The following is a 13,830-nucleotide window of genomic DNA, read 5'->3' on the forward strand; positions in this document are numbered from 1 at the left end:
ATCCCATCCAAATCTGCATGCAAATCAATATGTAAATCCCATGCAAATCAATATGCAGATCACATGCAAATCTATAGGCAAATCTCACACAAATTAATATCTCCTTTGTGTGGGCTGGGGCATCTTAACCCAGGCCCAGCAAGAAATTACCTGCCTCCTGTCACTCAGGAGGAGAGAACTGCTTACCTTCCAAATAGGAGCCCCATGATGCTTTTCTCACATGGGGTAGGGAGGCTGAGCCAGCCCCACTCTCCTAAGCAAGTTGGGGTTGAGATTCTTTAACAAATACTGATGACTTCCTGCTAGGGTCAGGGGCCATCTCAGTAACAGGTGGTCCCTGCCCTTGTGGTTCTAAAAAAATGGGGGAGGGGTTCCCCTTCACCATCAAATTAACTGGTCCCCAGGGGGTCAAGCACTTGCTGTTGGGGACAGAGTCCCACTTAAAACTGCAGCCCCCTCAGGCCAGCAGCATGGCTCCTGCAGGCTAACCAGCCCCCCTGCCTTTGCTCCCAGGAGTACGCAGACAACCTGACCAACAGTGGCGTCCATGGGGCTGTGCTGGTGCTGGAGCCAACGTTCAATGCCGAGGCCATGGCCACGGCCCTGGGCATCCCCAGTGGGAAACACATCCTCCGGAGACACCTGGCGGAGGAGATGAGTGCCGTCTTCCACCCAGCTAAGTGAGCACGGGCCGGGCTCCGGTGGTGTGGGCTGCTGGGTACGGTACAGCAGCTCAGGGCTTTGGAAGCAGATGGTCCAGCTCCCCATCCTGGCCCATCACTTACTGCCTCTCGCTTATTCTTTGCGTCATGGTGGTCTCCTTTCACAGAAGCCATCTGGTCCCAGGCTTTTCTTTCTGGGAAGCTTTTTGACTTCTAATCAATCTCCTCACTTGTTAGAGGTCTATTCAGATTTTCTATTTCTTCTTGAGGCAATTTCAGTAGCTTATATCTTTCTAGAAATGTGTCCGTTTCATCTAGGTTAGCTAATTTGGTGGCATGCAGTTGATCACATCATTGTTATCTTATAATGCCTCTTATTTCTATAATGCTCATAGTCATATTCTCTCACTCATTCACTCACTCCTGGTTTTAGTGATCTGAGTTTGAGTTTTGTTCTTTTTTTTTTTTTTTTTTCCAGCCTATCTAAAGATTTGTTGGTTTTGTTAACAGAGCCCAGATGTGACCCTAAGGCTCAGGCCCGAGTGCTAAACCCCCAAACCACATGGGACCTTAGGGAGCAGCTGGGCCACTCCCCATGTTATACAGGTGGAGAAACCGAGGCTTAAGGAAAAATTGTGCATGTATGGCAGGGTCCAGGTGTCCTGGACTGCTCTTCCCTACTGGCAGGCTGACACCCAAGCTGTTCTCAAAGTGAGCCCCACAGACCCCTGCAGCAGAATCATTGAAGCTGTTGTAAAATGCAGATTCCCTGGTCCTATCTCAGACTTGCAGGACAAGTATCTGATGGCAGAGCATGGGAATCTGCATTTTTAGAATTTTGGGGTGGTTCTTATGGAGACCGTGTTTGATAAGAACTCTATTTCAGACCAGGCATCGTCACTCACGCCTGCAATCTAAGCACTTTGGGAGGCTGAGGCAGGAGGATTGCTTGAGCCCAGGAGTTCAAGATCAGCCTGGGCAACATAGGGAGACCTTGTCTCTACTAGAAATTAAAAAAAAAACTAGCTGGGGGTGGTGGAGTGCACCATATGATCCCAGCTTCTCAGGAGGCTGAGGCGGGGGACCACTTAAACCCAGGAGTGTGAGGCTTCAGTGAGCTATGATTTGATTATGCTGCTGCACTCTAGCCTGGGCAACAGAGCGACGGTCCATCTTTACAAAACAGAAAAACAAAAACAAAACCCTCTTCCAGGAGTGATGAATCAAAAGGCCCAGGAAAAAGGCTTTTCTCCTCAGAATCATCCCCATCCCCTGACCTCCCTTCTGGAGCCACATGATCTGTAACAGACTTTTTTCTGAGCCCTGGAGAGGCGGCTCTAGCTAAATATTAGCAGGTATTTGTGAATCTGATTAAACCCTTGACCACCCATGAGGGGACAGGTGTGTTCAGGACTGTCTAAGACTAGTCAGGGGGCACCAGAGAAGGGGCTGCTGGGGACAAGTAGGGTGGGTTCTTATGTTTTTGTAGGGCAGGGACTCCTTCAAGAATGAGATGAAAGCAATGAACCTCCCAATGACAAGATAAGAGGGAGATGACTCTGCCCAGGTCCACATTCACCAAGAGCTTATGGGCCCCAATATGACGTCATCTCCAGCCTCCTCCCACCACTTTGTCAATGCACGTGACCCAAAGGCACCAAGGAGACGTCTCTGCCACGGTCTCACAGTAGATACACAGTGTGTGTCAGATCTTTGACACACACTGACTTCCTGCATCTCCCAATAAACCTCAGTCCGGCACCAACAATGTGTCCGTCACAGGACTGTGCATTAAGGACCTGGAGAATAAAACCAGTGGGCAGCAAGAATGCCACAAGGAGCAGGGGCGTCCCGAAGGCACCTGCCAGGGAACTGGGGGAGCCAAAACAAACATTTTGATGAAAATGCATGATCAGTCCCCACCTGTGCCTTGAAGGCAATATGTCCTGTCACTAAAACAGTCAGGGACAGGACATACCGAGGAGCAGGACTGGAACCAGACCTCTACTAGTCAGAAGCTCCTTCTGGAACTGATCTCTGTCCTCTGGGATCTAGGCTGGAATAGTGCCCCTTTTGCCATGAAAGCCACCCTCCACAGTCATTGAACACCTGCTGTGCGCAGGCTTTTGAGTGATCCACGTCCTGCCCTCACGAAGCTTACAGAGAGGGCAGAAGCCCTCACAGGTGGATGGTGTGGAGTTCCAGCCCAGGGCCTGCTCCCACTCCAGGTTTTCTCTCTTTCCCTTTTTTAAATAGCTCTCTGAGGGCGTCTGCTCATCCAAGAAAGGCTTTGTCTTCCATCCAGTCAAGACTAGTTTCATAGATATCGAAGTGAAGACATAAACCCATCCAGAATGCCTTGTGGCACGCTAGCCCCAGGCAACCCAGGTTCAAACCCGAGCAGCACCAATCCCCGCTGTGTGACCTTGGGCAAGTTACTTAACTTCTCTGAACCCTATTCACCTCATTTGCAAAACGAGTATGGTAATCAGTATCTGCCACCCAAAGAGTCAATGGCAAGATGAGGTAAGACAATGCATAAAGCAATTGGCAAAGGAACCGGTACATCAAAAGACACCCAATAATATAAATAACGGTTTATTCCAAACCCGGCCCTAGCCCCACGACTGCTGCCTCCCGTTCCTCCTCTGCAGGATAATGGCTGCAATGTGGGTTGGAGTCCCAGCATCACTGCCTTCTTGCTGTGTTGAACATAAGCAAGTGGTTTTACCTCTCTGAGCTTCAGTTTCTTCCTCTGTAATAGGGCAGGTGACTCATACCGACCCTGTAGCTTTGTTACAAAGGTTCAGTGAGGCAAAGTGTGTGCAGCCTGCTTGATGCATCGATGCCCTCAGTAACTGACAGCTTCTGTCCCTGCCTTCATCTGGAAACAGAAGCATCTCCAAGCAGTCAACAATTTCCTCTGGAATAGCTGCATGGGAGTCTCCTGTCAATTTGCTCCAGCATTCTCATTAGCATTCCAATGGAAAAGAACAATTCCATTACAAACTCAAATAGACTTGACCCTCAAACACAGAATAAAAGAACCTTGTCACCTGTTCCACCTCCTTGGCTGACGGGCTTCCCAAGACAGGGGCGATGGAAAACATTTATTCTCCGGTCACTCAGCAGGCCACCCAAATGGTGGTGGAAGGACGCAGTGAGCCGACCCCACCCTCAGACCATCCCTGAAATGTGAGCCCAGACTCCAGACACTGGGTCAGCTCAGTGCCCAGAGGCGTGGGCCTGTGTGTCGTGGGGCTCAGCAGGGTCTTTGAGGCTGCATTTTTTTTCTTGTACTTTAAATTCTGGAATACATGTGCAGAACATGCAGGTTTGTTACACAGGTATACACATGCCATGGTGATTGGCTGCACCCATCACCCCGTCATCTACATTAGGTATTTCTTGTAATGCTCTCCCTCTCCTAGCCCCCCACCCCCCAACAGGCCCCGGTGTGTGATGTTCCCCTCCCTGGGTCCATGTGTTCTCATTGTTCAATTCCCACTTATGAGTGAGAACATGCAGTGTTTGGTTTTCTGTTCTTGTGTTAGTTTGCTGAGAATGATGGTTTCCGGCTTCATGCATGTCCCTGCAAAGGACATGAACCCATACTTTTTATGGCTGCACAGTATTCCATGGTGTACATGTGACACATTTTCTTTATCCAGTCTTTGGGCAAGAACCTTACCCTTCTGAGTCGCAGTTTTTTCAGCTTGCAATGGGGATGATCACCTCTTCTTCCCTGAGCTTTGCAGAGGGTTTGCTGAGCCACTGCGGTGAGGAGCTGACAGTGTGCTGGCACATGGGGGTGGCCCATGAGTACTCTTTCCTTCCCATTCATTTTCTCCACTACAGCATCTTACGCCTCTCCAGCCTTGTAAATCCTTGGCTAATGGGTTGAGACTCGATGCTCAGGCCGGCCCAGCTGGCAGAGGCTGGCTCCCATTCCCTAACCTTCCTTCCTGTACCATAATGCCTATTTAGTGCCTGGGATGCACTACATTGACTCAGGAGATTCCAGTGAGATGCCCCATTCTCCACAACTTTCCTTCATCAAAAGGTCTCCTCCCAACGTACCATCTCCTCGAGGTCTAAGTGACTAGAAATACTTAATAGGTCAGTTCAAAGCTTCCAAAGACTTTAGCCCTGTGCTTGGCTTATCCCCTAGGGCTTTTGTGTTTTCATGGGATTTCATCCAAAGGCCTAGATGGGGGCGGATTTCAGCCACTATGGAGAAAAATAAGGAGGGAGAATATTTTGGCACAGTGGAGGCCAAGGTCACCCCATACTCCTTTGTCTACAGAAAGGCACCCACTTTCTATGCAGGGAATAACTTGTTAAGACAAGGGCTGGCCAAGCACAGTGTCTCACGCTTGTAATCCCAGCACTTGGGGAGGTCGAGGCCAGTAGATCACTTGAGCCCAGAAGTTCAAGACTAGCTTGGGCTACATGGCAAATTCTGTGGCTTCTGCCATTAGAACTGCTTCCTCACTGGGCCTGGGGAATTTCGTCTCCAGGTAGAGGAGAGAGGGTATTCATGAAGACCTCATTTCCTGACCCACCACCCAGCAACGGCCTCCCTGTTATGCGGAAGCCTGTGGAACCGTGGGTTTGAGAATGTGGCTCCTTTTCCACTCAGTCAGTGCTGTCTCCTATACACCCTCCCTGGAACTTTCTCAGCAAAATTTGCCCCAGAAGAAGAAGAACTTCTCTGAGGCAGCTTAAAAGATGCTAGAAGGTTCCTTTTTTTTTTTTTTTTTTTTGAGACAGAGTCTTGCTCCATAGCGCAGGCTGGAGTGCAGTGCTACCGCGAGCCTGGCTCACTGCAAACCACCTCCAGGGTTCAAGGGATTCTCCTGAGGTTCAACCTTAGCTTCAGAGTAGCTGGGATTACAGGTGTGCACCACCATGCCCAGCTAATTCTTTTTGTACTTTTAGTAGAGATGGGGTTTCACCCTGTTGACGATGCTGGTCTCTAACTCCTGGCCTCAAGTGATTCACACGCATGGCCTCCCACAGTGCTGGGATTACAGGCATGAGCTACCATACCCGGCCTAGAAGTTTCATTTCTTTTAATGATTCTACCTCCGTGGAGAGTCTGGCTCCTGGCTGGGCCTCTTGCCCCGACCCTCTTTATCCTCAGCATCGATACGCAGACTTTTTCTGTAAAAGGCCAGAGAATGATCTCTGTCAAAAGTCTATAACTCTGTCCTTATAGCAAGACAGCTGTCATAGACAACACGTAAGTAAATGGGCACAGCTGAGTTCCAATAAAACTTTATTTATCAAATCAGTCTGCCAGCTGCAATTGGCCAGCAGACAGGCTATAGCTAGCTAAATCCTATTCTAACAGAAGCTTCAATGCCTTTGCACAAAGAAGGGAGTCATGGGGGTAACTTCAGGCAGAAAGCCAGGCAGGGGACACAGATTGCAAATCTGAAGCAGGGGAGACTCCTCATGCTTCTCCAAACACGACGAATTAGCTACCATGCTGAGATTCTCATCTCAAGTCTTTTGCAGTAAGGGTTGCAAGAGTTAAGAGCAAGACTTTGGAGAACTGAGTTCAGATCTTTAATCTGCCGCTTCTAGATGTGTCATCTTAGGCAAATTGCTTGCTGTCTCTGGCCTCCTTCCCCTCGTCTGTAATGCTGGGTTGGCAGCCCCAAGCCCCAGGCATGTTGTGAGAATCACACTTATAAAGTGCTGAGCACAAGGATGGCATGTGGGGGTCATCAGTCAGTCTCAGCAGCCACGGCCATTGTCACCACTGTGCTTGTGTGTGTCTCTGGGTTGGTGACTGAGCCTCCCCTGCTGACTCAAAATGGGCCTCTCCCCAGCTCCACAGGCATCCGGGAGGCTGAGCGGTTTGGAACACCCCCTGGCAGGGCCTCCAGCGTCACACGGGCAGGGAAGGAGGAGAACAGCAGCGGTCTCAAGTACAAGGCTGGCCGGGTAAGTCCTTCGATGTATTTGCCTGCGTCCTGCAGACCCAGGAAAGGTATTTTTTTCTCCTCCCAGCTGCACCTCCGTGGCTCCTGGGTTGGCCTGTGAAGGTAGAGTGCCAGGCTGGGTCATGGGGGCATCCGGGAGAGATGACCTGGATGTACCTTCGAGGAACCTTCACGATGCTTCGGGTACAGTGCAGACCCCCGCAGGGCTTTGAATAGTGGCCTGGATCTCAAAGTGCAGGTCTCGCCTGCCTGCATCAGACTCACTTGGGGCTGTTACTGAACGGACAGATTCTGGGACCCGCCATGGCCTCCTGGAGCAAGAGATCTCTGGGGCAAGGTGGATCCCACATTCAGCCAGACTGCCCAGAGGGTTCCGGCGCAGCCCCAAATGCTGAGCTGCAATCACTGATTTCGATCTCGGACATCAGTGACCTCACTAATAGCTAAGATGAACCTGTGGTGACTCCAAGCAAACAGTATAAAAACACGTGCAGCTCAGGCTCGATCGCACAGACTCCAACAGACGTAGATTCCTCCATGGAAATGCACAGACACAGATGGCAGAACGGGGTAAAAAAACTTCTTCCATTTGAAGAACGCATTCATAAACATGAATACATTGCCGCTTGACCCTTAAGAAGCATATTCTAGAATGTGCATTCTAGTCACTGGGGCTGATATTGCCCCCAGAAGAGTGCAATTTGCTTTGGGGGTGGCAAGGGGTCGCGGGGGTGGCAAAAATTCTTATTCTTTCTATGTCAAAGCACCGACGTACATATGGTACACAGCAGAGCATAGTGTGTCCGTGGCCTTAAAGTTTCACAGCAGGGGTGCAATTAGGAGAAAGCTGTCTAAAAGTCTCCTTAGGGAGTCATAATAATAATTAAAAAAAGAAGATTGAGAAACACTGGTCCGGAAAGAAAGGCAGTCAAATAAATAGTTACAAAGCACTAACGTGACTGTAACACAGAGATGTGTGCAATAAGAGAGACGTATGTTGAAGGCCTACTATGTGTGATAATAAGAATTACTATCCATTAAGTACTTACTCGGTACAAGCACTTGCTATGTGCTTTGCAGACGGGAGTTTACTTTTTTATTTTTTTTGAGACAGGGTCTCACTCTGTCTTTCAGGCTGGAGTGCAGTGGCGCGATCTCAGCTCACTGCAACCTCTGCTTCCTGGGTTCAAGCGATTCTCATGCCTCAGCCTCCTGAGTAGTGGGGACCACAGGAGCACGCCACCATGCCCGGCTAATTTTTATATTTTTGGGAGAGACAGGGTTTCACCATGTTGGCCAGACTGGTGGGACTTCGCTTTTTACCACAAACCTGGGAGTTAGAATCTACTATTCCCATTTTGGAGCTGAGAAAATGGGCTCAGGGAGGGGAAGCGACTTGTCCACGGTCACACAGCTGAGAAGTGGTAGAGCAGGGATCCGAACCTGGGTCGATGAGTCTCCAAAACCCGCATTCTTTCTGCCACACCAGGCCATCTAGAATATTCCTCCTTGACTTGGGAATGCAGTGAGACCTCACGGGCCTGCTCAGACATTCTCCCAGGTAGTCTCCAGGACACACTTCAACTCTCCACCCACCACCGAGGGAAGAAGGAGACTTTTTCAGTCAGGAATAATTAGACCGACGATATTTGTCCTCGCCCCTGGTAACCAACTGAATCCTTCCGGGTGGGGACACAAAGCTCTCCGCTAGCGGTCACTCACAAACTCCTCTCAGTCTCCCTGAGCGGGGAGTATTATTGTTACCGAGAGAAGGAGCACACAGAGGCTAAGTTACTCAAGGTCACACAGCAATTAGAATTGGAGACGTTTCCCTCGATCCTTAATTCTTGTTTCTCTTCTTCCTGTCCTTCGATCATATTCTTGTCTTCTCAGCTGCCCCTGGGGAAGATAGGACGGGGCTTCAGCAGCAAAGACCCCGATTTCCATGACGACTATGGCTCTCTTCAAAATGAAGATTGCGGAGATGATGACCCCCAGAGCAGGCTGGAACAGTGCCGTCTGGAAGGCTACAACAGCCTGGAGGTCACCAACGTGTAAGGACCTGGTGGCTCCACCAGACCCATCACGAGAGACCCAGGAAGGAAGAGCAGCCAGATGGCTCCAGGGGTCGTTCCCACTGTACATAGCGGCTGCAGGCTGAGGATGTCCCCTGCTCCTGGGCAAAATTCCAAGGGACTCTGTGGTTTCAGCTGCACAGCGCCCAGGAGAGAAGACACCAGCGCACCTGCCTTGGGTGAGCCATGGACTTCCCTGCTCAACTGGAGATTGGCCCAGAGGCCCTGTCACAGTGTCCAGCCCCGCCTCCATCCAGGATACGCAGGCCCCACTTCAGAGTGGCCGTCACTGTGGAGCAGCCAAGCAGTCCCTGGAGCCTTAAACTGAGCTGCCAAGGTGGGAAGAGGCCCACAGTTTCCCAAAACACCCTTCTAGAAGGAGCAGGGGGACCCCAACCCCACACCCCAGCGCCCAGTGCACTGGCAGTGCTCGGAGCGGGCAGAGCTGGGTGCAGGAAGTGTGGCCTCTTGCCAAGACATCGGACAGGGTGGGAGTTGGGGGGGGTCTCGGCTGCAGCATCCTTGCCCTCCTTGACCAAGAACTTGGGTCCTGATCTGGCTCCCTGAATCTCTCTTGGGAGAATGTAAAATGGGGGCTGGTCATTCCTTTCACCTGAAAAGCTCTGCGACACGTGTGGGTGGACGTGTTGAAAAGCTGTTTGCCAATCCACCCCGGGGTGGCTACGCTGAGGGGGTGCCGGGGAATGACCCGTACAGGGGTGGGGCTTAGCAGCCACATTTCTAGGAGAGGCAGATATCCTATCAACAATGTTAAAGATATTGGGACGACAGGATCAGGGATGGCCGATGGCCCCGTATGGTGAATCTCTGGCCTGTGGCTTGGTTTTGTTGAGATTCCAAACCCCATTATCTTCACTCAGTGACAACGGTATGGAGCGTGGTGGTAAATCTGGGATCTGGGGGCAGGGAAATGCTTGACATGTTAACCCAACAAACCTGTGATGTCCCTGTCACCTGAAACACGGGCATGCTCACCAAGGTCCTAGCCCAGACACAGACTCCACAGGGCAAAGTTATTCAGTGTTAGTGGGGAGAACCCCAGCCCTTTTCTTGACCTGCCACTGTTAAGCTGTGTGGCTTCTTCCCAGTGGCCTCACCTCTCTGTGCCTCAATGTCTTCATCTACAATACTTCTGGTTCCCTCCCAGGGCCACTGTGAGGATTAACACTTGCTAATATCTGTAACACACTTTGTAACCTCTCAGGAGACAATGGGAAGTTACGGGGTAGCCAATTTCCCATTTACAACACAGAAATACATGGAGCTAGTTCTCTCCAACTCTGTTTCGGTTGGAGCAGTGTGCAAAAGGAGGACAAGAAATGTTTAATGTTCAGACTCGCCACAAGCCTCCAGTGGGGCTCAAGAAACACATAAATCCCATCAGCCCAGCCTTGAAAGCCAGTTTGACTCAAGCCTCCCGGCTTCAGTTCATTGACCAGACGACAGCCACCTGATGATTAGGGAAGGATGGACGCATCGCAATTCTACTTACACGTCGGCTTATCAAAGGGAGTCACTTGTTGGAACCGTGATGCTCGGCCTTCTTTGAGGCCATGTGCACTGGGGCTTGAGTTCCCAAGATTGACAACCGGTGTCAGCCTCTGAGAAACAAACCCAAATTGTTTCCTCTCATGGAGGACGCCAACCTCTGAGGAACTTGAGAATTCCTCCTCTCTCATGCCGAAGACCGTGGCTTCCCCACAACGACATAAGCACAGCCTTTCTTGCTATCTGAGACCAAATGCCTAGTTCGTAGACAGGTGGACGTTTGGCCTCCTGAGGGACACACTTCTGATTCTGGGCCCCAGGTGGCGAATCTCTGGCACGTGGCTTGGCTTTGCTGAGATTCCAGATTCCATTGTCTTCATGACGTTCCGCCTCATCCACTGTGTCCACAGCTCAGAGAGGGGAGGTGAGACCTCCCTCCAACCTGGTGCGGCAAGTCACCCCCAGGCCACATCCGGCCTGGATGACCTGGCACCCCGGAATCTGCCTTTCGGGAGGCAGCAACGGCAGCGTGCCCAGGCAGGCAGCTCTTCTCCCAAAGCAAGCCAGCATTGAGCAGAGCATCTGAATCAGAGCTGATGATTTGAAACCAGCGTTCACCCAGGTTGTCAGAAATGGCACTTACATTGTTCCCAGGCTGGATCCTGCTGGGGACAAGTGTACAATTGGGGGTCCCTGGCAGAGACGGTATTGCCCAAAACATTCACAGCAGGAGGCCAGCAGGCCGGGGGCAACACGGGCAACTGCAAATGCCTCTTGTGATTTAAATTATGCCATCGCAGCCCTCTTTCACCCATGAGGCTCCCCACCCCTGGCAGCCAAGTGAGCACTTGGAGCTGGTTCCTCAATATGAGGATGCGTTGATTGTGAAATTAACAACCTTCACAGAGTCAGATTGGGTGAGCTTTGACTGCTGGAAAAACCCGAAATGTCAACTCTGCTTCAAGGGTGGGCAAGAAGAACAGAAGGCGGAGACTTGGCGGAGAGGCTCAGGCTGATTGTCAAAGGATACAGAAGGGCCAGCTACAGGACAGTGACCTGCTATGCCTGTCCAAGCAGCCAGAGTGTGGTCTTTGTCCCTTCAGGGCGATGTGGCATCTGGACCTGGGGACAATGTGGATGTGCTTCTTGGAAAGCTGTGCCCGTGGGCACAGAAGGCACCTGCCTGGTAGACTCAGCTTCCTGACCCTCAGGTGCCTCTGCAAGGCCCCTTTGGCCTTGGCTGAGTGGGACCTTTCTTTTAGAACTCTGTCTGTCTCTCACACTGTTTTCAGACCCCAGGCTGCAGAGGAGGGGAGAAGCCACATGGCAACCTGGACCCAATAAAGTGAAGAGAAGGGCATCTCTACACAGCCTGGCCAGCGTGGAGGGCCCCAGAACAGGGACCCAAAAGCTTGAAGTCACTGAACAGGGCTGGGTACTGGCAGAACAGGAAGATTTGGCCAGATGTGACGTCAGCATTCCCTCCAGGGGCACCCACACCCCTCTGACCTAGGGAGAAGAAGGCCCATGGTCAGGCCCAGCACCACCTTCTCGTCAGAGCCCACGCTTCCTGGGTACCACCACTTCCACTCTGCATTCTGAGGCTCTGGAGGGCTCTTCCTGCCGTGAATGGAGAGAAGAAAACCTGTGGGCAATGGCAACCTCTGAGTCTGGCATCCTTGCCAATGGCTGGCCGGCGAGAAGAATCTCCCGAGCCCTGACACACAAGGGTGTTTTGTGGCTGCAGAGGAAATGAGCTGGCTCTGAACAAAGATGCAGTTCCTGGGGCCGCGCCCCGAATCGCTTCCCCGAGAGTGAATTTTAACACTGTAACAATAAATAAATACTACTGCACAGTGCTTTAAGGAGGAGGGGTTTTTTTTTCTGTGTTTTCTCATTGAGTGTTCCCAGAAGTCTCTTTATGAGATTACGAACCCATTTTGCAGATGCAGAAGCTGAGACCAGAAAGGTGTAGGGGCTTGCCCAGCTCTGTAAAGTCTTGGGGCAGGGACTCGAACCCAGTCCATCTGCTTCCAAATCTCAGGCTCATCCTCACAATTACACACATCCCCAACCCTCGCCCCACTCCCCCCACCTTCCAGCTTAGGATTTACCTTAGCAGGTAGCATCACTCAAAATGCAATTCAGGTGCACTCAGAGCCTCTAGAAACGTCCCTGTGGGAGCATTGCCTTCTGCCCCAGGAACTTGCAGTTGGGAGGGGACACCTGACAGGTCTCCTCCCCTTGTGTCATTTGTGTCACTCCGTCACTCCTCCTCAGGGCACTTACATCTATAGATTGCAAGACTGGGTCTCTACTGGTGGGACCCCAGGCTCCCAGCAGTAGACTGCCCCATGCCCTCGGGTCATCTGGTGGGAGGTATTTTGGGAGTGCAGGTGCAGATCTGGGAATTCTGGGGTCCCACCTGAGATCAGCATTTCCAACAAGCTTCCAAGTGATGCTACTGGTCCAGGGGTCTCACGTGGAGTTTCAAGGTCATGGCGCACAGATGGGCCTTCCTAGGAGAAAGCCCTAATCACACAAGGTGGGGGCTGGTTTGCAAGCTCCACCCAGGTATCCAAACAGCCCTGAGGGAGCCCCACCCCCCCCCAAACCAGGCTCTATGCTTCTCAAGGGGCAGAAGCCCAGCCGGACTCACCGCCCATTGCTCACGTCAGCAGGGGCTGAGCACTCTGGAAGTGTCTATTAAATGGGGAGATGAGAAAAATTAGAAGATGCTGAGGGACAGGCATTAATAAATTCTGTATTAATAAATCCTCCTGGGAGCCAGGGCCTGTCCTTGGTGCCGGGGATCCAGTGGCAGAACTTACACACGTCGTGAAGGGAGATGAGAGACACACCAGTGGCCGGGGTGATTGATTTCAAGCGCTCATAAGTGCGATAGGGACTTCAAGTAGAGAGCGGGGGATATGAGGATTTTTGAGCTGAGACCGAAATTCTGAGTAGCCAGCTCTGCAAAGATCTGAGGGAAGACCATCCCAGGCAGTCAGGCAGTTCCTGAGCGAGATGCTGAGGGTATCGTGGTGACAAAATATTGCCCAACCACCACCTTCTTCATGGGGAAGACAGACATGAACTAATTATTCAGCCAAGTGTCACTGTGGTCTGTCTTTTTTTTTTTCTTTTTGGGGAGATGAAGTCTTGCTCTGTCTCCCAGGCTAGAGTGCAGTGGCGTGATGATAACTCACTGCAGCCTCACTCTTCTGGGCTTAAGCATCCCTCCCACCTCAGCCTCTAGGGTAGTTGGGACTGCAAGCATGTGCCAGCACACCTGATGGATTTTTTTTTTTTTTTTGTAGAGGTTTCACTATGTTGCCAGGCTGATCTTGAACTCCTGAGGCAACTGCTCTCCACCCCCACCTCAGCCTCCCAGCGTGCTGGGATTACAGGTGTGAGCCACCACACCCAGCCAACTGTAGTTAAGTCTGATAGCAGAGGTAGCTGGGAGTCTGAGGCCTTTTCATATCTTTTCATATGGGGATTTAATGTGGAAAAGAGAAGGTGAGGCCTGGGTTGAAGGGAGTTCAGCAGGTGAAGAGGGTTCTAGACAGCATGGACAGTGTGTGCAAAGGTCCTGTGGCAGGAGAGACAGAGCCCCACGGCTGCAAA

General features: G+C 51.4%; 1 protein-coding gene across 6 annotated transcripts in view; it reads left to right on the plus strand.

Annotated features, from left to right (window-relative positions):
- The window catches only part of KAZN (kazrin, periplakin interacting protein), a 1,289,243-nt gene that overhangs the window by 1,249,659 nt on the left and 25,754 nt on the right, over positions 1 to 13,830 (plus strand). For 2 of the 6 annotated variants that reach the window (XR_004275924.1, XR_004275923.1), the window contains exons 15-18: positions 514 to 680; positions 6,503 to 6,617; positions 8,510 to 8,670; positions 8,827 to 11,107. Coding sequence is in view for 3 of the 6 variants with exons in the window: in XM_032301155.1 (XP_032157046.1) it covers positions 514 to 680; positions 6,503 to 6,617; positions 8,510 to 8,670; positions 8,827 to 9,019 (636 nt within the window). In the remaining 3 variants the exon portion in view is untranslated. Of the gene's footprint in view, positions 1 to 513; positions 681 to 6,502; positions 6,618 to 8,509; positions 12,070 to 13,830 lie in introns of those variants that run through there. The other 4 variants (XM_032301155.1, XM_032301158.1, XR_004275922.1 and 1 more) reach the window with 3 other exon arrangements.

This window comes from Sapajus apella, unplaced genomic scaffold, assembly GCF_009761245.1.
Source record: "Sapajus apella isolate SASKATOON/1434 unplaced genomic scaffold, GSC_monkey_1.0 scaffold43, whole genome shotgun sequence".
Lineage (NCBI taxonomy): Eukaryota > Metazoa > Chordata > Mammalia > Primates > Cebidae > Sapajus > Sapajus apella.